General features: G+C 40.3%; 1 protein-coding gene and 4 non-coding genes across 6 annotated transcripts; 1 reads left to right on the forward strand and 4 right to left on the reverse strand.

Moving 5' to 3' along the window:
• Window positions 1–88: 88 nt before the first annotated feature.
• trnac-gca (transfer RNA cysteine (anticodon GCA)) lies at window positions 89–160 on the reverse strand. Its single transcript has one exon. It is a non-coding gene; the product is annotated as a tRNA-Cys (tRNA).
• Window positions 161–1,191: 1,031 nt separating this feature from the next.
• On the reverse strand, window positions 1,192–27,369 carry kcnh6a (potassium voltage-gated channel, subfamily H (eag-related), member 6a). Of its 2 annotated transcripts, none has more exons than XM_080300131.1 (16): window positions 26,869–27,369; window positions 23,604–23,834; window positions 21,855–22,004; window positions 21,469–21,572; window positions 20,343–20,652; window positions 18,414–18,616; window positions 9,659–10,087; window positions 8,319–8,736; window positions 7,663–7,862; window positions 6,611–6,863; window positions 5,769–5,962; window positions 4,733–4,832; window positions 4,358–4,645; window positions 3,982–4,165; window positions 3,244–3,451; window positions 1,192–2,735 (listed from the first exon to the last, which is right to left on the reverse strand). In XM_080300131.1, exons 1-16 carry the CDS (start codon window positions 26,942–26,944, stop codon window positions 2,448–2,450), a joined length of 3,636 nt encoding a protein of 1,211 aa, XP_080156257.1. In that variant the 5' UTR covers window positions 26,945–27,369; the 3' UTR covers window positions 1,192–2,447. The 2 variants fall into 2 exon arrangements, with proteins under 2 accessions (XP_080156257.1, XP_026019990.2); XM_026164205.2 differs by having other exon boundaries at window positions 3,982–4,162; window positions 26,869–27,082.
• Window positions 3,865–3,936, forward strand: trnac-gca (transfer RNA cysteine (anticodon GCA)). The gene has a single exon. It is a non-coding gene; the product is annotated as a tRNA-Cys (tRNA).
• Window positions 7,184–7,255, reverse strand: trnac-gca (transfer RNA cysteine (anticodon GCA)). The gene has a single exon. It is a non-coding gene; the product is annotated as a tRNA-Cys (tRNA).
• Window positions 22,040–22,111, reverse strand: trnac-gca (transfer RNA cysteine (anticodon GCA)). Its single transcript has one exon. It is a non-coding gene; the product is annotated as a tRNA-Cys (tRNA).
• Window positions 27,370–27,671: the final 302 nt, after the last annotated feature.

Below are 27,671 nucleotides of genomic sequence, written 5' to 3' on the forward strand. Positions count from 1 at the left end.
TTATAGTTCGGGGTCATTTTCACCTTACGCTCAGTTGCCTCTCTCCAATAAACATAATTTCAGTTTGTGTTGGTAGAAGGGTGAAAAGAGGGGGCACCCGGATTTGAACCGGGGACCTCTTGATCTGCAGTCAAATGCTCTACCACTGAGCTATACCCCCTACAGGTGCAATACTGTCATTTTCTCTTCTTAGTTGTCAGTTCCCTGATAGGTCAAAAACACTGTTCTTGTAAAAGAGGTAGCTTTTTTTTTCAGTGCAAAAAAACCTCAACATTGCACTTCCCATCAATAATTTTAAGGTCTGATACTTGCTTTTCATAAGAATTTACTACTATTCCTCCTGAAAATTCTGAAAGGTGCAGCCTTCCAATTTTAAATTGGGCTAATCTGCTCTTCCACTCAGCTTTCTGTGCAGCTGATAAATTTAGATCACTCCCTAGAAGTCACGTTATGACCACTTATGCTGGGCACATGCTTTAAATTTGTCACAGAAATTAAACATGAACTTTTCTTTTGCACTGACCCAAATTTTGAGCGGCGGATCACCACTGGCAACGGAAGCTGGGTTTCCAGGAACTGAGCTTTTTCATCAGTTTTCATGTGAAGAGTGGACAGTTTCCTTTTCACATGTCGGGTTAAGAGGAAGCCCAGGAGGATACTAAACTGGCTTCATCCTGTTGTGCACTATAAAGTTGTCCCGAGTGTGAGACTATCAACAAGGAGTTCTAGTGTGATGCCCTGAGTTCTTTGGCCACACGCGTCATACTTCCTCATCACCTGCTCCCCTTGGCTTTGCAGGATTGCTGTTTTGACACATTAGAGGACATCCAGCTGCCACTGCAAGTGACACAACAGCAAGGGGACATAAGCGGCCTTCCTTTGAGAGACCTGAAAACATCAGCCTAATTGAAAACGGTGCAGAAGTGCAAAAAAAGTTGACCTTGAATGTGAGGTTGGCCAAATTTACATCAAGATTTTTTGCTTTTATACACGTATTCTTACAACTTGTTGATCGGGCTGAGGTGTACAATATTTAGGAAAACCCGTCCTCCTAAATGACAATATATTATATATTCATTGAAAAGCTTAGCTTTAGTGTGTTCTGTTATTTTGAAGTGTTTGCAATGTTTCATTTGGCATTGCAGTTATTATCCCAGCGCTCGGGTAAGTTACTTGGAAAACAAAAGGAAGTAACTTTGCAGTGTGTCTTTAATCTAAAAAAGACAAATAACAGGAATCTGTGCTTGAAGAAGCCTTTCACAGAATTATAAATGCTTAATAGGTCATTACATTCACCCCGTGGCTGAAACTGAGAGATCATCTCGGCGCACATTTAGACGTCGTCTCTGCGCCTGTATGCGATTGACAGTTACCATCCACTTCAATTGCCACTAAGCTGATTTCCCTTTACGTGCGTCCAGGGTGCGGTTTGTCCACTGCGAGTCAAAATAACTGAGAGAACAAGTCCTTCATTGTTGGCACTTTCAGATAAACACATCAGGAGCGTTACGACACCGTGTGACCACGCTGCTTTGAGAAATAGTCGACACACGTCTGAGGTGAGCGGATAAACAAACACAGAAACGGGAGCAATCAAAGCATTCGTGACCAAAAACAAAACTGTAAGAGCTATATTTAAATGTACATGAAACTTTGGCGTTTTTTGTTTTGTTCTGTGCTGCTTCATTGTGTATATTCTAATATTTTCTCATGACACGCTTGACACGTTTTCATTCACATCAAAATGCTGCAACAGGAAATATGAGATGAAAACGACGCTTTCTCCTACGTCTGCCATAAATCGTCATCCTTCACGGTGTGTGAGACAGGTATTGTACGACTTTTTGATATTTTTAAACATACACAACAACGACAAAACACTGAACCTAAACCACTCACAGTTGTTACATTTACTAAGTGCATGGTCCTGAATGTACCTATAAATATTTGCAATATGAAAATAATTTCATTTCCAAATAGCTGATTATAGTTTTCTATGTTCAAATCTAAATGTGCAATTCTTACACAAAGTGACTGCAGATAATTCTTCAAACGTGAAACCTCTTAATTCTTTCTTGTCATTTCACTTCTCTTCAAGGACGCCTCCATGTAGGAGCGGTTGGTGTAGCTTTGAGATCCAGTGACTGCTTGGCATGTCCTGTAGATGTCAGTGCACCATCCTGCTCTTTATTGCACAGGACTTTGGGAGTGATGGGATGCTGGAGCACAAAACTACAGCAGCCTTGAGGGCATTGTTCAGTCTGTGCTTGAGAAACTCGAGACACTGTGTACCCTCTGTGATGTGAAAGGCAAGGCATCCCACGCTCCACAGCAGCATCTGAACAGGAGAGGAGGTTTAAATGGGAAGGAAGTACCGATGTGGGGAAAATATGGCTGTACTGTCCAAAGTACCAGGCTGTAGGGTGTGAGGGTCAGTGATAGCTCTTCTAGCTGCCCGGCAGGACAGGATCAGACACATGCCTCTGGATCTCCTGCATTTCTGTGGAGATCTCCAGGTGCTCCGGGAGAGAGGGGAAGCGCTGGATGCCGCACAGAAGTCCCGAAGGCTCTTGGTCTCCAGAGCAGAAGATCTGAGGAGGAGTGAGGTCGACAGAGGGTAGATGTGGTCGGTCTGCCTCTGGTGACATGGACATGGTGTCATCTGATGCCACAGTTAGATGGATCCCGCTGGACAGGGAATCCTTGGATTTGTGCTTGCAGTCAGAGTCTGGACTCTGGAAAGACAGAGAAGTATTAGTTCATACAAGATTAGATGTATGTAGTGTATAATTTAATTATATTAAATAAACGGCCTGACTGATGTTCTGCGGGACACAAAGGTCAGAATCTTTTTTAGAGTCTAATTTTAAAAAATAGTTTAATATTATGGATGTTTTGGGCTCAAAAAAAGTGCTCTGAATCCAAAAGCAAGGAAGAAGGATCCTGCATTAACTGATCTCTTGCTACAGATAATGCAAGACATAAATGATGATTGGGGCGAAAAGGCAGTCTGTTATCTTGAAACCTGGAGATAACAATCATCGTTCGACTTGTAGATTTATCAGATATCTCTGTTATTCTTTTTCCTTTCAGGATTATGGATGTCTTAAGTTCTTGTTTTCTTTTTCAACTCTGATGAACTGAATTGAATTGCTTAAATAGTTTTTCTGGCAAAAGTGTCAAAAAAAGTAATGACTATAGAGGAGCAATCTTATTGCACATAGCATATGATAAGTAAAGCACCTGGAGTAATGAGGCAGTGCTGTCGATCTGTGGTGGCTGCTTTGGAGGGACGGTGTGGATTGTGGGTGTGCCCGTGCTGTACAGTGTGGTGGGATGAGGTGGGTGAGGGCTGGGGGACACAGCGCTGTAGGCCGGAGGCACCAGAGCCATCTGTCTCTGAAGGAGCTGCAGGATCACATTAATGTCTGCAGTCATACGGGTCTCCAGTCTGGACAAGACAAGAAGATAAAGATATATGGCTTCAAGACTCTTTCACACATTTTTTCTTTGATTTCTATGATTTGATCCTGGTCAGAACACTTCTATAAAGCATTATGAGTGTTAACACACTTTTCTCTATCTGTCGCTATAGAATCATCACGATCATTCACGTGGAAGCAGGCAGGCAGTTAAAAGAAAACATACATGATGGACATTTTCAGTCTCACCCCTGACCCTTTCTTATCTCTGTTTATTTTGTTCTTACTCCTCCTTTTCTCTCACACACATGCAAAATAGCCCCATGTAGTAAGCACTCAGCTGGAAACTGACATGCAAACACAGAAAGGGTGGAGCTGAAATGCAAACACTGCCTTGGGACAACAGTGACAAATGCATCCACCTCCCAGGGGCCTCTGCACCGGGGGTATAGCTCAGTGGTAGAGCATTTGACTGCAGATCAAGAGGTCCCCGGTTCAAATCCGGGTGCCCCCTTTTTGTTTATTTCTTTAATTCTAAAACAACATAAGTCTAGCTTACCGGTTTAATTGTGACTGAAGCAGCTCCAATCGAGACTCTAGCTCACTGGGCCGATCTTCAGCACAGGGTGAAGGGTGAAAACTCGCCCTTACTGAGGATGGCCGCCTCTGGCTGTCTGAAAACTGACTTGCTCTGCGGTCTGGCCAGTAGCTATACAGGCCTGGCATGTTGATAGGGGTTGCTGCTGTGCAAAAGTAAAAGAACAATCATTTCTTGAAAAAATGTTTGTTAAAATATGCGAATGTATATTATTTTTTATTTATCTATCAGTGCTGCATTCAAACCAAAAAAAGCAAATTAAAATGGAATAAAAAATTTACATTTGTGGAGTTTTTGTGTTCTCTGTGCCTCCAAAAGTGTTTTAAGTGGATTTTACCTGAGTATGGAGGTCCTCCAAGGTCTACAGGCGGGCCGAGTCCAGCTGAAGGTCCACTGTGAGGCAGAAGGTTGACTACTGCGGATGGATAGTCTCTGGTATCACCCGCATGGGGGTACAACTCCCCTTTGCTGTGTCCTATGGGCTTCATTTCCTCATCACTAGACTGTGAACATATACTAGCACTGCTGCAGAGGTCTTCCCAATGAGATCCTGCCATTGTTCCCCGGTGGTGGTTTGACATCGAACGTGACTGATCTGGGTAAGAGTCTTCACGATCCATCCCGTCTGTCCACACAGAGTCACAGCTCAGATAGGAATAAGACAATAAGTTGATACAGGAGCATTTGGCGTTAGACCGCGTCCCTTACTCACCTGGCCTGTTTCTCCGACGCAGTGAGCTTCTCCGATGCCTCGTCAGACGATAGCCACATTCAGAGTCCCTGCCTGGGGTTGTCTGGTTTATTCTATCTACCTGATACAGATCAGCTTCAGTAATTCAAAATTACAAACCACATCTCCTGCTTAAAAGAAACATACAGCACCTTTTCCATCAGTATATTTAGAAATCTAGGTGAGATCTTTATGATTTTACCACTTAAGATTACCTCTGATACTGGTAACCACTTGTAGCGCTGTGGCACAATGCTTACTGAGTGTGTTGTTCAAATGCCCCAGTTTCAATACTGCCTCTAAACCCTCCTGCACACTTTGCCTATATTTACATGTTTGTCTGGAGGGCCCTCACATTAAGTGCTTTTCCAAACCGTTTAGTTTTAAGTTGAAACGGCACCACACTCAGAAACCAGGAAGGCTCCAGTTAGCCACTGTGATTATTTCAGGACTGACAGAGTAATATATGAAAAGAAATGTCTTTAATGGACATTTTATACATGTTTGATCACAATTTCATTGTACACATGCAATGACAATAAAGGGCAATTCTATTCTATTTATTGTACTGTTATAAATATTAGTTATAAATAACAAGAAATAACAACGTCATGAAGTCATATGGGAGCATTTTGGAAAATGTAATAGATTCATTTACTTTGAAATGATAGACATGGTTCTAGTTTATCTTCTTGACAGCACTAGAGATCAGCAAACTGGAAGTTCCTGTTTCCAAAAGAGAAAGGCAGGTATTTCTGCCCTAACCCTTAAAAGAAATTAAAAGAAAAGCGTGACCCCACACAAAGTTACACTCATCACAGAGAGGAAAGGCATAGCGGACCGATTAAAACCGGGGCAGAAAATGCAGTTTTAGCACGTTTATGATGTCATGATGACAACATCTCAGTTGATTTGCTACGTTTTTACTAACAGAATAGATCTTGAGACATAAATCTATGACTCTAAACTCTAATCACAAGCAGGATGCTGTGTAACAACGCCCCCTGGTGGCACTCACGTCTCTCAAGTTGAAGGTGATCTCCAAATTGTTCCAGAACATGTTGGAAAAATCAGGATACATGTCTAGCACTTCCAGAAGGTCGTCCCTCAGGATCTTGTGAAGATCACAGTATGTCAAAGCCCTGACATCAGCGCTGGATTTCCCTGACCTCTCGTACAGATTGATGGGTTCACCAAAGATGTCATTCTTTCCTACATACATCACAGCAAAAGTAGTGGAAAATTCAATTAGGCAAGCCCATCCTTGTATAAGCAATAACAGGGTAATGTCAGTTCTTTTATTTATTTATTTTCTTGTTTAATGTTTAATGCATTATTAAAAAAGAATGCACCACAGTGACCTGATCCACAGCAGTACAGCCACAAAGATGTGACCTGTGCAGCCTGGATAAGCCAGTGCTGGCTCTATTGATGATCAATCGCTGTGGAATGAAAGTGGAGCTGTGCCCAAACACCTCTGGCCACACAACACACACACACACACACACACACACACACACACACACACACACACACACACACACACACACACACACAAGTGTGTGCTGATGTGAACTAAGGGCCAATGTCAGTTCTGGCTGTGACTTTGCAGGAAGAGAAAGAACAAGTGAGTGGAAAACAAACAGGACTGCAAAATAAAACAGCTAAAAAACATTTCATAATCAGATAAATATAAACAAATTAAACTGGTTTTGCCCAAAAATAGGTGAATTTTTTTGTTTAACCTTGAAAATTGTATTCTGGTCATAATTATTTTAACTAAATGGAAAATGAAATGATTTTTCTTAAAGTGTTAACAAGTAATAATAAAAAGCTCTTTATTAGCAACTTGCAGCTCACCCAGTATGGCCACCACCACATCGTCCCTGAGGATCTCTATAGAACCCCTGGAAATGAAGTATAGGGCAGTGAGAATATCCCCACTGTGGACTAGGGTGTCACCCGGCGGAGCGTGGGTGGTCTTAAATCGCATGGCCAGAGCCCGCAGGCAGCCTTTGTTAGCACCTCGAAAAGCTTTGCAGTTCTGCAACAAGCTGCGGTTCAAATGAAGGCAGATATCAGCTTGCAGACACTCAGGGAAACCCTTTAAAACCTGCAGGAAGAAACAAATGGGAAACAGGAAATCTAACTTTGTCTTCATATTATGTTTCTTTTTTAAGCTTCTGTAACATAAAAAAAGAAGTAACGTGAAAGCACATGAAAAAGGTCTGGAGGGGAGCAGAGTATCAGATTGATGCATGCAGGATGAGAGCTACAATTGATAAGCTATTCCCTCATTGAATTGGCAGGCACTGATTCTGCTCTTGCGCTCTGGTTAGCAGGGATGTCCCAACCAGCAACATGACGCACATCACATCTGAAAAGTGGGTCTCTCTATGAGACACCGGAAACAATGAATGTCTGTAAATGAAGAGGGGGCACCCAGAGTTGAACTGGGGACCTCTTGATCTGCAGTCAAATGCTCTACCACTGAGCTATACCCCCATGAACACAAAGATGCCCCTAAAAGTCTCTGAAAATGTTTGAAATAAAATGTGTTATAAAGGTTTTATTTTAATATTACGAAAACTTTTTTTTCTGGGAGCAAGTGCATCAAACAAAGCCTGGATTTGTACTTATTACTACTTTTAAGAACTACATGACATTAAAAGATCACCACACAAAAACTGGGCCATTGCAGCAGCATAGAATACGGCAAGCAGCCAGTGTAGGTCAAACACTGGACATGCAGAAAAACTGGTTTGAGAACTTGAGGACAGCAAGTGTTTCTATAAATTGTAACACATTATTTGTACTTCAGTTAGGTGCTCTGAATGTGCACATTGACGTTTGCACTTTGAAAGCATGCTCATAAGGGGAAGGCAGCAGTCAAAGTTTTTTCATTTCCTTACAGCATTCATGTCGATGCCGTTTGTGTAGGACCAGGCATGTTGGAAGTACTCCTCCAGCCTTTGTCTCAGACCTCCTGGGATCTGATGGAAACGTATGAACTCCTTGACCCGCAGCATCTGGGTGTGGTAGCGGGCCGTGCCTGAGTAAAGTCTCTGAATGATGGCTGATACGTTTCCGAATATACTGGCATACATCAAAGCTGCATGGAACAGAAGGCAGAAACAATTTACTCCTGGGGTTGTGATAAATTTGATTATATTTCTCCTGTCTATCTCTGTACCATCAAAAAATAGGTTAGCAAAGGCTGTATGTATGCTCAGGATGTACTGGATTTATGTAAACAGTACAAGTTGTTCTCATAAAAACAGGTAAGATCTTGGAGGACTTATTTTACCAGCTAACAAACAGTGACTGACCTAATATTTTGACATGATTCTCCTTGAACTTGCTGATTTGTTTGACATTATCTTTGTAATTTTCCTCATATTAAAATGAGGAAATATCACCTAAGTGACTGAATATATGCAAGAAGAATTGAATTACTCCAGAGTTTCTAAGATGAGCTTCAGAGTTAGAGCAAAATATTCTGGATTCTACTTCAATGATTCGAAGTCTGAAGTGTTGCATGTTTCTGATCCTTTTCCTTTCTACTCACAGCCGATTAGCATGACACAGATGGAGAAGATCTTCTCTGGGTTGGTGTTGGGTGAGACGTTGCCAAAGCCCACACTAGTCAGGCTGCTGAAGGTGAAGTACAAGGCTGTAACATACTTGTCTTTGATTGAAGGGCCAGAGGCTGGGTCACTGTCATTATAGTATTTCCCAATCTGGTCGGCCAGATTGTCCAGCCAACCAATCTTCATGCCACCGATGCGGGCAGAGCCATGACGCTCCACATTACCGATGGCGTACCAGATACAGGCCAGCCAGTGAGCAATGAGGGCAAAGGTGCACATAAGGAGGAAAAGAACAGCAGCTCCATATTCTGAGTAACGATCCAACTTCCTGGCCACTCGCACCAGCCTCAGAAGTCTGGCCGTCTTCAGTAGTCCAATAAGAGTGGTTGTTTGAGGCTGTTGAAGACAGAGAAGATTTAATGTTAGTGCTATTAGCAGACTGGACATTTACCATGTGTAACTCAGCGGGTTTTCCATCTTCTTAAAACGCATATAAACACTTCTAATTTGTCCATAATGCTTCCAGCTATCCTGCAATAATTACTCCATCATAGTATTATAAAAATATCAATTTTACATAAACTGGTAAAAGGAAAAGGACATCACAGATAAAAGTTTCTCCAAACCAAATATAGCTACATTTGTAGCACAAAAAGCACAGGCGCGTTAGTTGGTTCACTTAGTAAGAGTTAAAAGGCCAAGAGCTGCCACTCATAACAGCAGTGCCATGGCGCTGGGGGGGTTGTTCATGCATTTTGAGTTTAGTATACTTGTTTATTTAGTTGAGTTTTGATTGGTATTTGTTTTTTGATAATGCCAGGGTTTGGAGGCTACTTCTGATGGCAGTTTCTGTTAAGGCTGAGAGTTTGCTATTTAAACATAAGTCTTGTATTTTGGTTTATTTTCCTAGCTTTCCTTCATATTTCTCTGTGCCAGGCTGCTGTGTGTGTCAGTGTTGTGCCTCTTATTTTTTACATGCTTTGTTTTGCTTCTTGTATATCATTATCTTGGATATGCCTCACTTTCCTGCTGTTTCCATTTCCCCTGATTGCCCTCTGTGATTGCTGCTCCCTTACAGCGTTTGTCAGCGTGTCTACTTATCCACCCTAGTCTGTTCCCGAGTTACCTGTTTTATGTCCTAGTTGGTTGTATTTTGGGACTTTCTGTATTTGACTTTAATAAAAAAGTTGTGTTTTGAGTAATTTTCCAGTTTTACTGCAAAACTGTAAAAATCTGTTACACATAAAGGCTATAAAAGGAGACTTTTCATTTAATCTTTTGTCTGAAACACAAAGTGATATTCCGATAGCTTTCTCACCTCCTCAGACCCAGAGCGAAATATGAGCAGGTCAAAGGGGATGGCAGCAACTATATCGATCAGGAACCAGCCCTTGAAGTAGTGCTGCGCGATGCGTCCCGGGTGGCTGACCACCTCGTCGTTATGGTTCACATAGGTGGTTCTGAAGTTGATGAGGATGTCCACGATGAACATGACGTCCACCACAAGGTCCACCACATTGAGTGGGTTGCAGGTGTAGCCGCAGATTCTTCTCTGTGTTTCTTCTTCCGCTTCATTGAGAAGGAAGGCAGCAGAATATGGCGTGAAGATGGCCGTGTAGATGACCAGCAGCAGGATGACCCAGTCCCATACTGCTTTGAAGGGGCTGTAGTGAAGGATGGTCCATTTGTGGATGCGCGGGGCCTGGAGCTTGTACTCTGGCAGCACGTCAGCTCCGAGGGATAACACCTGATAAGAGGCCAATGGGATACAGAGGAGGTTATTAATAATGGAGGAAAGATCAAGGCCCATAGCCAGAAAGTATAATATAAATACTATATAGAGTACTTTATGAAGCATACAATTAAAACAGGAAAAAGGGGGAGGCGTGTACATTAGCTAATGTCTGAGACGAGAGTAAAGGAAGTAAGTGCACAGTTCTCACAAAGCAAACAACTATCCTTATTCAAAAACAATAACTTAATTCTGACATAAAAATGTGAAATGTTTTTGGTCTGTAAGTCAGCATCTTAAGTTATCATTTAAACAGCTTTCACTGCGGTTTAATTATTAGAATTTAACAATTTTCAGGTTTTATCCATAAAGCAATATTTAATAAGAAATTTCAATTTTCTTAGTTAAAATGAAAATGATGTTCTTTACAAAACAGCCAAAACTAATTTCAGTCATTTTTTAAAAATTCCAACATACTGATAGTGCCTTAAAAGAATTAAAGAGAGAGTTAAAAGAGTGTATGTTAAAACAGTCTGGTAGCTGTTGCTGACCAAGTAAGACGAAGGTTGGGGAAACTGAAAAACAAGCAGAATTTATTGCAGGAAACATGGTGCACGAGAGCCCAAGAGCCCAAGAATAACTGTAGTTTTCATAATTACTGTTAGTGCCATCTCAAGTATTTACAATACAAGCTGCAAAAATCCATAAGGTGTAGCAGTACTGTGATAAATAGATAGACACTGGGATACTTTTACATTAACCACACCCCACTGCACCCTTAAAGTAAAGCCCAGCATGTCCTTTGATAGTGCCATGCCACCTCAGATGATGAACTTCATCATGAACACGGCTTTAATTTATAATAAATGGTGCATTGCTCAAAATATTCTAAACCTAATATTCTAAAACAGCAAGAGGTTAAAAAACAACTCTGGACTCTTCTTTCAGGGTGGCAGAAAAGAGCAAAACACAAATCCACTCATATGTCGAGTACCATTTACATGCAGACCAACACAAATCAGAAAATTACCAGTGACTGAATCAGTGATGAGTAAGATCCACTGACCGGTACAACAATAAGAGCTTCCATGTCCAGGTTCTCATCCTGGCGTCCACAGCAGCAGAGGAGGCTTCTCCAAACTCTCTGCAGCCCCACCTGCCTTCTTCCCCATCTCCCTTCCTTCATCACTTTCTTCCAGATAAGTATGTTTGCTGATGACTGCCATGAACACACATCCCAGCTCCTGCCTTCTTCTATCCTCTCTTCAAATGCACTTAACCGAGCCAAATCACTGTCCTTTTTAGAGAGTCCACTGCAGCCTCACCTGCCTCCGCTGCACCACGTGATTGCCACGTGACCCTTTCTGCCAGCGATCTGATCAATTTCAGACTGGAATAAGTGCTGGCATCGACTGGGCTTCATGCAGAGGAGTGATTTTAGGTAATTTCTGTTAATGGAAAGGTCAGCTCTATTTGGCCAAACTGGCTTTGCAGAAATCAAAGTGCTTTATTCTTTTAATGCACTATAACTGACATTCACATCTACATGAACCACAGAGTTCTAAACTGCTGTACATGCTGTTGGGTTTCCATGTCCTTCTTGTCCTTACAAACCCTTTGGCGGTTAGACCGTCATTTACATTTCAGTTTGCATAATTATGTTGATAGTCATCATGACAAAAGAAGCTGAACTTGTATGGCAAGCACACAGATCAGTGAGAAATTAAAAGGGAAAAGCTTTTGGTGTGCTATAGCTCAAGTCCTGAAGCCCACTGCAGGGAATGAACCATATTCACCAAAACAGCTTCTTATCTGGTGTTTTGATGAAGAGAATGTGGTGTAACCCTGTGGCCAAAGATCTCCCATATGTATCCAGCTGATAGATGGATACATATGGGACTGTGAAGGCCATGACATATGATGTGCATCTTATTTATATTTAACTATTAAGTGATCCCTCCCCTCCTACTGATGGAGATGACACTGTAAAGCTTGAAAAGATCTCTCTCTTTTCTCTTAATTCGAGCTAGAAATGTTTCACCACAGGATAAATCTGATGACTCAGAAGAACATTGCATTGATTGATACATGAGCTATCCATCCAAGGGGAGAAGTGCACCCAGAAAAATGTCCCAACAACAAAACAGAGCCCTTGGATCTCCACAAGTCGAGAGTTTTTCCTTTAATTTGTCACATATTGGTACAAGAAACCAGTAAACCCATCTTCCCTTGCAAAATGTAATATATATTTAGACTTTTTTGTTCGTTGAGGGAAAAAAAGTCTCCTCAAAAATGCATTTCCCTTCCACTTTCCCAGCTTGAATGAAAGCAGTGTCCATAAATAGTCAAAGTAAACTTTTTCTCAAGACAGAGTACTATATATAAAAAAAGATGGTCATTGGGAATAACCAAGGTTTCGATAATATTTCCAGTAAAGGGATGTTGGCTGCTTCACTTGCTTCATAATTTGGGTTTACGACCAACAAGACAGCGTTCAGTTTGGAAAACAGACATAAATGGAAGAAAGTGCACAGAATTTATTGAATTCTCCATCTAGGACAACAAACTGTGACAACCTTTTGTGTGTAAGCAACTAACCACAGGAGCTGAACAGATGTGAAGAGACAACACAGTAATGAGAATGTAAACACATGAGCAAAGGTTCACTCATCCAAGAAATGTTACGTTATTGATGTCCACCACAGCTCTGTTTAATGATAATGATGACCAGACAACGACAGGCACCTCTAATTTGCACGCTACAACTCTCTGTTGCTACTCCGACTTTAAAGTCATCATGGGAAGAGATCAAGCTGATACATTTCAAGCTGTACTAGATTTAAAAGTCAGCAGAGCTGTAATCAGAGAACACGATTTAAAAAATATATATCATATAATAGTAATAATCCAGCATATATATATATATATATAAATATATGAAGAGAGAGAAAAAGTGAGAGACATGCATATAGATATAAATATATATATGAAAGTGCTTCTTCTAAGGTATTCAGAGCAGAAATATAAAATATTCATAATAATATGACAACTGTGGATAAAGCAACAATGCAAAGCACAAAACATTTTAAATATTTTAGTTCAAAGTTTAAATAGTATCTATAAAAAATAAGTAAAGATAAAATTAAGCCTTTAGGATGTGAATATCACATTAATAGAATGCAGACATGAAAGTAGCATTTATTTTCAGCTTAAAAACCCCTCAGTAAATTTGAAAGTGCTCTAACTCTGCACAGTTCTCGTGTAATCTCTGTGAAGTTACGTCACTTTGACATGTCATCAGCTTAACTTGAGTCAAGTGATCATTTCTAACTCGTGGAGAAATATTCAGTGAGCTGGAAGTTTGAGGTGGAAGACGACTAAAGATGGGGTGAGGAGGAACAGGGAAAGGAACACTGGCAGCTAACAAACAGGAATGTGGAGCTGAAAAAGAAATGGAGTTTTGAGGGTAACTGCAGAGAGCATGAAAGACCCAGTAAGGCTGTACTCACAGGCTGAAGTTTCTGCTTGACGCTCATGCTGAAACACACACCACAGGGTAAAAAGCAGGACAAGACTACGACTAAGAGAAAGAGAGAGGGAGACGGGAACTCTGTCCGTCAGTCTGTGTCTCCCTCCCTTCTGCTCCTCTCGCTCTTCCTCCCTGATTGTAGCCCTGCCCTCATCATGGGATCCTCTTTCAAGCACATAAAAAGTGATGGATGATGGTACCTGCCTCCTGTGTGATGCTCAACAAGTAGTAATTATTGGAGAAAAAAAATCAAAGGTGGTTGTGTTTGGCCTGACAATAAAAAGCTAAACAGCTAAATAAATTTTAAGCTCTTGACTGAAGTAAAATTTCCCTTTAGCTCTATACAATCTTTATAGGAGGTGAGATTTATTGTCAGTTGCTGGGGAAATAATTATAAAAGCATTTGTGTGAATTGTTTGTGAATGCAAATACATTGTGCGTGTTTGCTGTTTTGGTTTTGTTTAGTATTTTTGCATATGTAAATTATTATCTGAATTAATGTAGTGTATGTGAGGTCTTGTCATTTTGTGAATAACCTTCCAATCACTTTTATTATATTTTCAAAAAATAAAGGTTTACGGTAACATTGCCCTGTCTTTTCTCCCCTCTGAATTAATGTAATTCTTTTTAAAAAATATTTTTTGCAAAGTCTTGTAAATGAACTAATAAATTCCATTAAAAAACTCAAATAACCTCATATTCAACCCTGATATTTGGAAAATATATTTACACATTTTTAACTGCCTAGTCTCTAAGACGCCTTGTGAGGATGTTGTTTTTTAGAAGCATGCGTTATTTGGGTGTGACTGCTTCAGAGTTCAATCAGATCTCAAACGAGCATGTTATCAACCTGTACACACACATTCATGGAGACAAATACTAAAAAAAATAGCTGTGCAAACCTGCAAAAAACAGAGCCACACTCAGTTAAAGCTGCAACTATCTCCAAGTTGCCCTGTTGCAAGATCAGTCAACGCCAGGGGGCGCCACATACACACCGACACACAGTACTAGTTACAGTGTGCTGAGGCTCTTGTACAGTTATCTGTCTTTAACAAGCCACAGTCTATAATCAATCGCAGTGTGCTTTGTGTTATGCAGACAAATCAATATGAACAAAGATCAATGACAACCATCATGCCTCTTTTTTTAACTTGCCAATCGAAATTCAATTATAAGGGCAGCATAAAGAAAACATTCTATGCATAATGAAACTGGGGCCACAGAGAAAGGCAACATGTGCTTTACTATTTATTACAGTACCTGTAGAAAACTCACAGTCAGTAAAAGACCACTGCTACAGTTCACATGGCAGCAGCCGTGATTACTGTGACGTTAGCCTGACCTTCTTGTCTCTGAACTCAACATTATGATACTCAAGCAAGTTGGTTTAACCGGACAAAAACTCACAGCGGTAACAACACGCAGTTGTGATTTAGTGTCTGACAGAGGCACAGAGACCAAGCCCACTGCCCTCCACTTCCATTAGTTCCAGGGGCCAAGGTCACTGGCAACGTCAAGCCACGAGTGCCGCTCAATAGTCTCGCTCCCTTTCATAAATCCAGCTAACCAGCAGGACTCCTCTCCACACTCACAGGCAGCTGTGAGCCCTACATACATCCAGGCATTCTTCATGTACTGACATTACATAAAGAAAACACAGCAATATGACTACACAGAAATTTGGAAATAACTTCCATTTGCATGTGCAATTAATGAAACCTTTTTTTTTTTCATTTTTGAATGTTGAAGAAAAAGTTTATATTTCTATAAGACACAGACATATTTTCTTTATTTGGATGCTTGACCTTTGTGTTTATAGAATTTAACCCTAAAAGGATTGAACAGTCATGTAGTTAGGAGAGATTTTACTGTTATGGTTCATATGTATTTAAGTTGTGTACATGAGTGGTGACCAGGAAGGGAAACACCTGAAACCTCAGGTGCACAAACTCTGACAATTTTCAACAAAGTAGGTTAAAATGTTTTGTGCATTGTTATATATTTGAAAAAGAAATATGTTTTCACATTCATAGAATATCAAAAAACAAAACAGGAATAGATTTAATTAATTGTAAATAAAGCAGCAACAATGGATGGATGGATGGAAATGCTTTGAGTTTATTTAATGTTGTATAATCTTCATCAAAGCACTTTATCAATCTAAAAACAACTAAACATCTAAGACGGTGTGTGGTCTGCCAGCAAGTGGCATACCAAAGAGATGTATTAATCTTTATTTTTATTTTTACCTTCTACCTTCCAACAAAAACAAAACAAGACTAAAACAAACCTCCCTGACAAGCAGACAAACTCTGTCTGTGTGGTTAAACAGAGGAACGCTTACTTTCTAACCAATCTTGTTCATGACGTCAGCTAAGCCAAGATAACAGATGAAGTGTTCAGCCAGGCTTTTCGAGAGGTCTTCTGTTTGTGCAGTCACTTTTTCCAGGACCACAGAAGCTACGTTGCTTGCATATAGAGTCAGAGCTGGCTGTCAATACCACAATCACTCCCAGTGCAAAGAAGCAGTATCTCACCACCACCACAGCAGCAACATTCAGTCACAATGCAGTCACATGAGGTCACAGCACTGTGCAAATGCACAACTAACATCTCCTAAAAGGTGGTATCCGTACTGAAATGTTTATTAAACTTTCTAAGTAATTTAATAAACTTCACAAAGATTAACCGAGTCATGGTCGCTTAAATGCCCAGAGGCAGATTCAATTGGGGTGAACTGCAACCAAATGTAATCAAATCACTTACTGTGAGTTACTGTGTGTAGTTTTATAGCCTGGATTATATATATATTTGGGGAGGAACTAATAGATGAATCATTAACCCAGATTTTTAAAAAAAATCATACTGTATATTAAATCAGCTGACGCTCTAAATTTTAAAGACTTTAATGAATCAGATAATTAAAATCTTGTAAAATGTTACAAGTCATGAACCATGTAAATAGCTTACAAAACACCTCATAGTGAACCCATAGCTCCTATATCTGATATCCTGCTAAAATAACAAACCAGCCACTCCAAAAAAAAAAAAAAAAAGATAAATGGGACACAAACAAAAACCCTTCTTTGGTCAGTTTGGCTGAAAAGAGGCTCAACTGACCATCCTGAAAGCCTCTCAGATAAACCGGTTAATGTGATGCACTTAGGGAGCCCAGCATTGCCTTATTTTCTGCTTTATACCTGAACAAACAGGCCTTTGCATTGTTACAGTCATAAAGAAAAGCTTTATCATTTTTTCTTATGTTCAATGTAACATTCGTAGATCCATTTATACTTACTAATGGCAGCAACCTGCTGTGCAGCGTGTCTAGTGCGGCATGAGACCTTCATCAAATCTATTAAAAATATTTAATAATTATAGTAATTTTAATAATTTAATTATTACTACTAGAAAACATGACATACTGCTGTACAAATAATAATGCATTTAAAAAATATTTTGGCATCTATAAACTGCTTTTCTTAATCATTGTTCATGTTACTTACTAACATATGACGTCACCACAGTGAATTTTAAAACTATCAAATGTAATTCAAGTGCAAAGCTATAAAGCATCAAGTGAGGTTTTTGAATCAGCTTCAAATATTATGTCTGCTGCATTTGTTTACATGGGCTCAGGCCTGACCTCACCATGAAACTGCCTGTGAGCCAGCAGTTCATTTAATTTTAAGCTTCTGAAATTGGGGGACTGTGTATAAAAATGACTGCTAATAATAAATAATTTATCCTGTACTTTTGTAAAAAACCCTTGAATCAAAGCTGAAACTGTGCACTTCAATCACATGTACTCATCGTTTGATTTTAAATCACTTGTCGTGTATAGCGGCAAAACTGCAAAAAAAGAAAATATCGACCTAACTGTATTTTACTGGAAATAACGGTTTCCCTTCTTGGTTATTTTAAGGTATTTTCCATTGTGGTCCTTCTTTCACTCTTGTGAGGCAGTTTGCCAAAATATACACAGAGACACCGTGGTGTGATGACAGGTGGCTGATGAATGTGTTTTGCTGCCGGTGCCATAGATGTCACACCTCAGGTGAGATTATTCGTTCACGCTTTCACCCTGTGAGTTCGGATGTCTCGCGTCTTCAGTCACCCTGAAGCATGTACCATTTATAGACACCTTTGACTGAACTATCTGACAGAAATATGATGTTAATGATCATATTTCTTTTTTTCCAGTTAGAAACATTATAAATTTCTCTTTCAGGAAGAGCCAAAAACAGCTAAAAATACACCTGAAAATATTAATTACTCAGTTATTTATTGCTGTTCCTTGTATTAGCTTAAAACAATAAAAAATGCAGTAGTTTAACACAACATTTTCCAAGCAGAAGATGATACAAGAACCAATTCTACCAGCCGAAGTCTGTGTCACTGATTCCTTTTCTAGGACATAAGTATTGTAATTGTGAACATTTTCTTCCTTTTAGTGTTTCCTACCACTGATTGCTGTTCAGCGGCTGCAGACATATCTGCTGTTGTGTATTAACCAAACAAAGGGAAGAAAGGAACGCTGGTCCCTTGTTATTACAGTCATTTAACAATTTGGCCAATTTCACAGGTGAGAAGCAAGTAATTTCTGGCAATTTTGCCTCTTAAAGATCAGACAGCAATTTGGTTGATGTAGCCAATTACTGAATAAGAAAATATATATGCAGCCAGCAATGTGAAATGGAAAATTTAAGACCCTGGTGATGACATAAAATGAGTGAAGATGAGTAAAGTGCAAAGAAAACAGGCATTTATTCTCCCTTTTTTCTCTTGAGATGGTAAAGAGCAGCTTACCTGTGTGACCTGAGTGACCTTCTCTGTGACGTTCTGCGTTCGGTCTTTAATCTTGCTGGGTGCAATGATTTCAATCTCAGTTGGGGAAGGCGGTCTCATTCGGTCAGAGCCGAACGTGAGGGTAACCTGTGGGATGCGGCCTATGGTTCGATGTCTCATAAGGTCTGAGTCTGAAGTGGAGTTCAGAGTATTGGGCTTGAGATCTACAACACAAAACAACAGCATCAGCAGTCAAGTAAAAAAAAAATCTGTGGAAGAGTAGATTGAATAGAAAACGGGAAGAGTATGATTGGAACCTGTACAAAAGAAAACGTTTCCTCATGAAGTATTTCCCCTGAGAGCGGAGGTTAATAGATGTGCAGTGATGAGCAATTTTAACACAAACCCAATCACTGACAGAAGAATTGATTATTGTGTCTCTACTGGAATTTTTATTAGGCAGCTGCACAGAGGGACGCTCTCTGTGTTATAAATATCAGAGCAACAATCTGACATCAACAACCTGACAAGTGCCGAACTGGTGAGAAATCTGTTGAAAGCTGTTACAGCTCAGCTGAAAAAAATCAGTTTTGATTCTGATTAGTTTGCATTTATGTGTTTTAGGATATGCCAAGGACATTTTAAGCTACTAAACATTTAATTCAACTGCATTTAACTTGATAATACTAATGATTTGATGTGTCACCTCACTTTCTAATCTGATATAAACTTCCTTTTCTTTTTTCAGCTACTCCCTTTAGGGGTTGCTACAGCTGATCATCTGCCTCCATGTCCTCTTTAATGGCATCCATGAATCATTTCTGTTGTCTTACTCCTTTCCTCCTGCCTCGTAACTCCATATACAACATCCTTTGTCCAATACACAGCCCTCCTCCTCCTCCTCCCCTAACCATTCTTTGCACATATTCAGATCATCTCAGTCTTGCCTCTTTAATTAGGTTTTCCAAAAACACTCACCCTGAGATGTGCTTCTGCTGTACCCATTTCTAATCCTGTCCTTTCTGCTCACTCCCAATGAAATTCTTAATATCTTCAGCTCTGCCACCTCCAGCTTCACCTTCTGTCTTTTGTTAGTGTCACCATCTTCAAACCACACATCACAGCATTTCTCACTACCATCTTGTGAACCTTGCTAGCATCCTCTGTCACAAATCACCTTTGACTTTTTTCTCCACCTGCTCCACCCTGCCTGCTCTCTCTTCTTCTACTCTCTTGTCCACTGTCTGCTGCTTTGGATTTTTGACCCCAGGTATTTAAACTCATTTGCTCCTTGCATCTTCACTGATACATCTGTCTTCCTCTTATTTACGCACATGTATTCTGTCTTGCTTCTCCCGCCATTAATTTTTCTACAGATCACAATGTCATCTGTGAACATCCTGCCTGACCTCATCTGTCAACATGTTTGCCACCACTGCAAGCTTGTTTCAAGTCTGAGATCCTACTGTATCCTAAAATAACAAATAATAGACACGACTTGTTAGAGATCCCTTTAATACCAGCAAACCTTCCAGCAGATCTCACAGTGAAAATGTTTGTTTGTATGCAAACCAAAGTGGCAATAATAACAAAGGCAAATTTATGTCTCAAAGCAGGTTTTTTTTAACAGAATAAAAGGCTAATGAAGAAAAAAATTTGAACTGCATTCTGTGTCATTTTCTGAGTTAGTCAGAGAAACCAGCTGTGAAAAGTGCTTTGTGTGATTTAATTTATTAGGATGCTGCTTTATATTCCTGTCAGAAGGTTAACCTGAAAAAAAGTTAAACACACATTAAATTCCACTAACATCATAAAAAAATATGCATTGTAAAGACTTCATAGTTTCTTTGAGACACAAATACAGCAACGATAACCTGATGATACTCTTACTAATTCTATATTTTATTCACAGCTTTAGTTTCCCTCTGAGATGCCCCATCAGACACTCACTGCTGTTAGTCCGGGGGTCTCCAGGCCGACTGTTCCATTCTGCCCTCATGCCATCGATGTCATCCAGTGACGAGGCACGTCGGAGGCTCCGAACACTGTCGCTCGAGCAACTTCGAGGTAATGTCCCTCGGGGGAAGGCATGCATGGGGTCCAGTCGATCTGTCAGAAGGGAGCGTCGTTTGGTGGAGGGCTGAGCTGCCGGCGATGGGGGATCCATGTCCTGTTCTATCAGAGCCTCCGTCTCAGACTGCATACAGCTTTCCTTAGATGGGATCCGAAACTCTTTCAGAGGGACTTCCTCGCTGTTTGGCTGTCAAGGAAGGGCAATAAGGCACAAGCTACTTTGAATATTACGTAAATGAAGGCCATGCGTCTCTTTATAGTTCAAACAAATAATTACACACCATATCTGCTGGTTTTTGGCTTGAAATGCTTTTTTTCTCTTCTAAATGTTTTCTTAAAAACGTTGTAATATTTCACACTTCACAAATGCTGTTCTGAAACAGAGAGGAATGTCACCTCCCCGCCAGCACGTAAATGTAAAACAGTCCCAACATGTCAATTTATCTGATTCAGTACAGTTCCAGTGTCAGGTAAGGATACTGGCAGGAAATACTTTCATACAAGGTGCCATTCATCAAAAGAGAGAACTCTAAACACAAGTAAAGGAAAATTCTAAGAAGAGAAAGATAAACAGACCAGTTGCTTTTCCCCCTTATTCTTCCATTTGGTGTCTTTTTGGGCTGAGAAACAAGAACTTCTGCTTCAAAAACATCTCTCTGCTATTTAAGGTGGTTCGTATTTAACTATTTGAACTGCATATAAAACTAAAATTGTATATATAGCACTTGAAAGGCAAATCAAAGACTTTGTTGTTACTATAGTGTGTAGAACATTTTGATTAGTGCTCTTCATGCATGATTGAAGAACAGTAGAAGCATTGCAGGCATAATATGTCAGTAAGTTTTAAAATTGTATCATTGCAAATGTCATGCCTAGGAGTCACAGTATGACGTATTATCTTTGTACAGATTTTTTTCCACTGCCAGATGTGTTTATGTATTCCAGCAAAATGCAAAGCATGCATTCATGCAAATGGACTGCACTGCATGCATGTGTTATTCACCTGCAGGTAGTCTACTACCACTCCTTCAAACTGATCTTTTGAGAGTGAAGGTCGTCGCATGGATCGCAGCACCGGCAGCCTCATCTTCAGCCTGCGATTCTGGCCTAAAGAGAAAACTTTATCTTCAGCTCACTTGTTATCGAAGTTCAAAATGTATTCAATTCAACTTTTCTGCTTTAAAATATCCAACTTTTCTGCTAAGGTAAGACAGTAGTACACATTCTGACCAATATGATGAGAAAATCAAGACTAATTACACACATTAATTTCTAATTTATATTTACAGTTGCAGAATTCACAGGAAAAGAGAAAGACAGAAAAATGTTTAGCTTCTATAAATTTGAAACACAAACAAAACATGCAGTATGCAGTGTGAAAGGCTTTACAATAGGCCCATCCTTGGGTGATTCTCTGTCTGAGAGCAGTCTTCTTGTGGGAGGGATCGATGAGCTCCTGGAAGTCAAGGATGAACATGATCACAAGGCCTTCTTCATTTTTTACTGGAACGATTCCCACAAGGCAGGGTCTGCAGGTCCCTATTGACACAAAAGATAAGAAACAGCAGCTATACAGGGGGCACCCGGACTTGAACCAGGGACCTCTTGATCTGCAGTCAAATGCTCTACCACTGAGCTACACCCCCTGTTGGTAACCTAGAAGTTACTTCTAAAATGTGATCAGCTGAAGGCTGGCCTAGTTTAACGAGGTTATGTTTCTAAGGGAGGTCACACAGGAGAAAGCAATATGAGCAAAGGAGAAAGAAAGAAAGGAATCGTTTCAAAAACTGTGGAAGCTAAAAAAAAAAGGCTAAATGAGCAATACTTCTGTCAGGTCTGACTTCACTTCACAATCAGTGAGCTCCAAAAATAGAAACAGGAGAGAGGGCAGAACGGACAAACACACACACACACACAGTGCATGCATTCACTTCCATTCATACATTCACCCTGAAAGACCTTGAACAGAGATTTTGTTTGGAGGTTAAGAAAAAAAATCGACCTGTGAGCGCTGTAGTCTTGTTCTGAATCACATTGCAATCACATGTTCAGATTTTTTTCCCCGGTCTGTTCAGCCTGGGAGCACAGTGGGAAGCAGGGGAACAAAACAAATGGATGCTTAGTGGATTTGATCTGGCACACAATCCCATTCCCATGACAACAGCACTCTAAACTCCGCTCCTCATGCCCAAATGGCAAAAGTTATAACAGACATGTACTATGAATGTCCTTGTATAAATGCAGACAGTAAATATATGGTTTATAGTCGGTAACTGTCATTGTCTAACTCATGCTCACTCATGTGTGTCTACCTCAGTTCCTTTGTGCCAGAAAAAGATGATAAAGAAAAAGAGATGATGGAGGTTAAACACAGACCTCGGCAGAGGACAGTGTTTCACTGGCATCCCAAATAACTTGGAATAAACAGGAAATTAAACTTTAAAAATAAAAGTAAACGATGTGCAGAGAATCATGCATAGGACTGATGAGAATACAGGCAAGTATGAATTAAGGCTACACCAAAAGAAGCAGGTTTGAAGAAGTGATTAAGACGCTGAGTCTGCCTGCCTAAATATAAGCCTAAATATAAAAGCATAATCTGGCCATGGTGACGGATTCGCAAGATCAATGGGAGTCCAGCAAAAGATAGCAGCTAAACTCGGATACCTGCCAAACATAGTGGTCTGAGATGAATAAAGAATCTCCTGAACTACACAAACTTAAAGGGAGACGATCTTTTACTATCTACTTGTTTTGATTGCAAAAATTATTCACATGAAAATCATCTTTGTGCATCAGATCCAGACATTTATCATGATGAATTATCAAAATGAAAGGACTAGTCTTGGAAAGCAGGAAGGATGTTTTAAAACAGATCCAATCGAATGGCTGGTGGACTGAGGTAACATTCTGGATTAAGATCTCTGTAACAAGGTTTCTTGTCAGAAGATAAATGATAAACTAGTTGAACATATGGAGGATTATTTGGACTGTTCTGATAACAATCAAGCTGTCAGCAGGCCAAATCTTGTGACAGCCAGAAGACTCTTTTCATGAGGTTTCGAGCTATAAATGGGCTTACTCCAGTCATTTTTCCTCCAGCTCCGTTGTCTTGTTTTTGTTTTTCGCGTGTCTTACCTTCCTTAGAGTAGTACAGGATCTCCACTTTGCGCTCCTCAGACCCAAGCAGGGCCTGTCCCAGCTGGGCCAGGGAACTCTTCATTGTGCCAGGACCCACCAAGAACTGGCAGGTACAGGGCTGCTGCATGATCTCTGCTCTGGTAAAACCAAACATCTGGCAGAAGCCTTCATTGCAGTAGATGATGCCACAGTTCTTCATCTGGGCATTGGCAATAATAAACTTGCGATCTGAAGGGAGGAACACAGTGTCAGTTGACAATTTATAAAGGCAAGATATCCATGTGGCAGTACAACGACCGCCCATTAAAGCTGGGTTAGAAGCAACACTGATAAAGCCAATTTCTTGCTTATAAATATTAATAAACTTTCTGCTCATTAAAGGAGAAATAATATACTGCATAGAGGCTCATAAATTAAGCTTAGCCATGACTATCTCACCAACTAAATTAGCCTTATACTTCGCAGAGGGTAATGACGCCTGATTCCAGTGATTGCACTTATGCCTGTCACTGAAAGATTGAAAGAGATAGTTTGTTAATGCTGACAATTAAACTGTTTACACTGTTTAAGATTTAATTTGATTTAAAGATGCTGAAGTACAGACTGTTGTGGATACGCATTGACTTCACGGCCCACAAAGTCTGTTCTTCCTCCTCTAGGCATGACAATCAGCTGAAGTGGAACTAATGAAGTCTACTTTTCCATGGTGCTAATGTTATTAGCGTCACAATTCCTCCCAAGGGATTGAAAAGGAGCAGGTGGGCACTTCAGCATAAGGGTATTTGGAGTATAGCACATGGCGCCAGGTAACTTATGGGAATCTACAGGTTTTGGAGCCTGTGTATCTGACATTTTTTAATTACATCATTACATTGGTATCAGCCACTTGCCTATGAATATATTTTATTTGTTTAGCAAGGCTACCTAAACAGTAAAAATATTACATTTCCAGATTTACATTGTTTATCAAAGAGTTTTCATATCTTAAAAGTACAATCACTGTACAGTTGATATTTTTGCCACCAGCTTTGATTTGTATTAAGGGGGCAGGGATAGCTCAGTAGGTAAAGTGGTCGCCCCATGATCGGAAGGTCGGCGGTTCGAATCCACTTAACGGCTACCCTGAGGTACCCCTGAGCAAGGTACTGTCCCTACACACTGCTCCCCGGGCGCCTGCTTAGTGGGCTGCCCACTGCTTCACTGAGTGAATGGGTCAAATGCAGAGAAAAACAAGTAATTTCCCCATGGGGATCAATAAAGTATCCATTATTATTATTATTCTGAGTCTCTCAGAGTCACCCTGCTTTCAGAAACATCCCTAACAGTAACTCCAAGCTCATATGTCCTTCAGTGCCTAGTACCGATGAAATGAATGATACTGTTCGTGGCAACAGAAACACCCACTGTCCCAAAAATGCTGCATGACAGGGAATTGGGGCAGTTTTGTTCAAAGGCTGCTAATGGAGGAGTTGAACGATCTGAATGAAAAGTACATACATAACCGCTGTCGCCTCTCATTGGCCTTTTTATTACACGCTGGTGAAACTGGGTTAAACAGCTGTTTCCTGCCCACACAGATGAGAGCAGGGGACTCTTCTCTTGGCCCCTCTTTTTGATATAAACGGGTGAGCTCTTAGAGTGGAAAAGCACATTCTGTCCAAAGTCATTATCTGGGGCTCAAAGCAAAAACACTGATCGTCACACCGTTGCTAAGCAGCACCACTGTGGCACGTGCACTCACCTTATCGTGCACGTGTATGTAGACTGCGCGTGCACACACATACACCTTTTTGGGATACAGTAGAGGCATTACATAATACGGGTTTCTTAGGGGATATTGGGAGATTCAAGCATTACTGGTCCTAGAGCTGATCATACTAAAACAGACTGAGAGTTGTCAGCAATCAACTATTTCTCCATCTATGGTCAGTATCTAATCAGGATGGCAGGGTTATTTTCAGTCCTGTGTCAACACGCTGCTAGTGGTGAGGAAATGTACTGATTATGGCACATGAGATATAATGTGGCATGGTGTCTGTCAGTGTTTTTGTTTTTAAACTAAAGTAGCATTAACAAAGATTTACAGGCTCATGTAATAAGTGTTAAGTACAGAAAATGGATGAAGGTAAAACTGCATACAAATAATGGTCAGGTCAAAAGAAGACAGCAACATATGTGTTCTATCAGAGGCCTTTGTGGTTTCAGGGAAAGGGATTTTTTCCTCTCCAATAAGTGAGAGGTGGTCTCTTCTTCCAGCCATTGGAACATGTGAGCTAATGGAACACAATGTAAGTCATAAGGTGAGCTCTCACAAACAAACTCACATGCAGGTGCAACAACCCCGCAAACATAAAAGCAGCAGCTGGGTTCTGTCAGCATTACTGATACAGATAAGATAAGATGTGTTAATTTATTATAATATAAAAAGCCTGTCCTTCTACCATCTGTTCAATAGAATAGAATAGAATAGAATTCAACTTTATTGTCATTGCACATGCACAGGTACAGGGCAACAAAATGCAGTTTGCATCCACCCAGAAGTGCTTTAGTGATATAGATATATTACAATATATATTAGCAATGGTATAGATATGTAAGTATATTACAGAAATGGGTCTATTATGGTATGTTATAATGTACACGGTATGAAGTATGTTGTGAATATTCTATAACTATAAGTATGTACAGGCTGTAGTGAGTACAGGCTATGTACAGGCTATGAACAGGATATAAATATGAAAAACTATACAGAATATGAAATAAATAACTTTACAGAAATCTGAGATATACAGCTATACAGAAATGGGAACTATGCAAGTTGTAAACAGTTGTTCAAGCAATGAGACTGACCGACAAACAAACACAGACGTGTGAAAAATAAAGCAAACAAAACTATACCAACAAGATTTAACTGGATACACTAACAGCTCTGAAATAAATACAAGCTACCACTCCTACTGATGAACTAGCTGTCAGAAACACTTTTCCCATAGACAAAGAGCACACTTATCCCTTTTAAAATAGAGAATGTACGGTAATTAATTCAGCGTAAATTAGAGTTCGCCCGTCTCTGCCATCTCTTTCGGATTTATTTAAAGCATTTGCGAGCTAAACCATCGCAGCAAAAACCAGTCCAAATGTTTAAAATGGGAAAACTAAATATGTATTTTGTAAAACGTTTGGAATCTAAATATCACACCCTTTGTTCGGACCTCAACAGCAGCACAGACGCATAACTGAAACTAATTTCATGTGCACTTACTTTGCTCGTCGAATTTCCTGATGATAGTATCCAAGTAAGTGTTCTGGAGCGCAACATGACCGCGTCTCACGGGCATTTTGATGCTGAGAGAAAACACTTCCGACACATGAACCTGAGATAAGTAAAAAAGCAAAGAGATTTGAACTGACGCCAGTGAACAAAAGGGTCCACTTCCACTTGGAGGGCGAGCGTAAGCGGCAGATTTTGGCTTCCCTCGGAGCCTGCCTCTGATGGTGAGGGGTGAAGCGCCAGAGAATGATGGAGAGGAGGGCTGGTTGCCAGGGCAATAGCAGTTGCAGGATGTTGCACGCTGATAACGTGGGGGTAAAAAGTAGACTAGGATACAACAAAAGCTGTATGAAACCGATTCGAAAGTCTTTTCCTTAGTGAGGTTACCTGTTGTGGGACAAGTTGTGAACAAAAGCTGCAGAGCGCAGAATCCGTTCGTTGCTTTATAATCGCTGCATTCTCCCTCAAGTTTTGGACAATGCGCGATAAGGATGGCAGTGAAGAAGCTCCCATTAGCCCGATCCCAATCCACTCCCCTTGCACCACCCCCTGTCGCCCATCAGCAGCGTGAAGGCAGAAGACAGCGGAAGCATCAGTTATGTATATATAAGTATTAAGTCTCTCTACATATATATTAGATATACCTTAGAAGACATACCGTATGGAATTTTAATTCAGGGAAGCGATCCCATAACATTACTCATTAGCATCACTGTCAGTCAGGTTAGAAGATATTTGTGATGAAAAACTATGAAGAATTTGGTTATTAGTAATCCTGGATATCCAAGGTTGGT

The sequence above is a fragment of the Astatotilapia calliptera genome, chromosome 4 (genome assembly GCF_964374335.1).
Source record: "Astatotilapia calliptera chromosome 4, fAstCal68.1, whole genome shotgun sequence".
Classification (NCBI taxonomy): Eukaryota; Metazoa; Chordata; class Actinopteri; order Cichliformes; family Cichlidae; genus Astatotilapia; species Astatotilapia calliptera.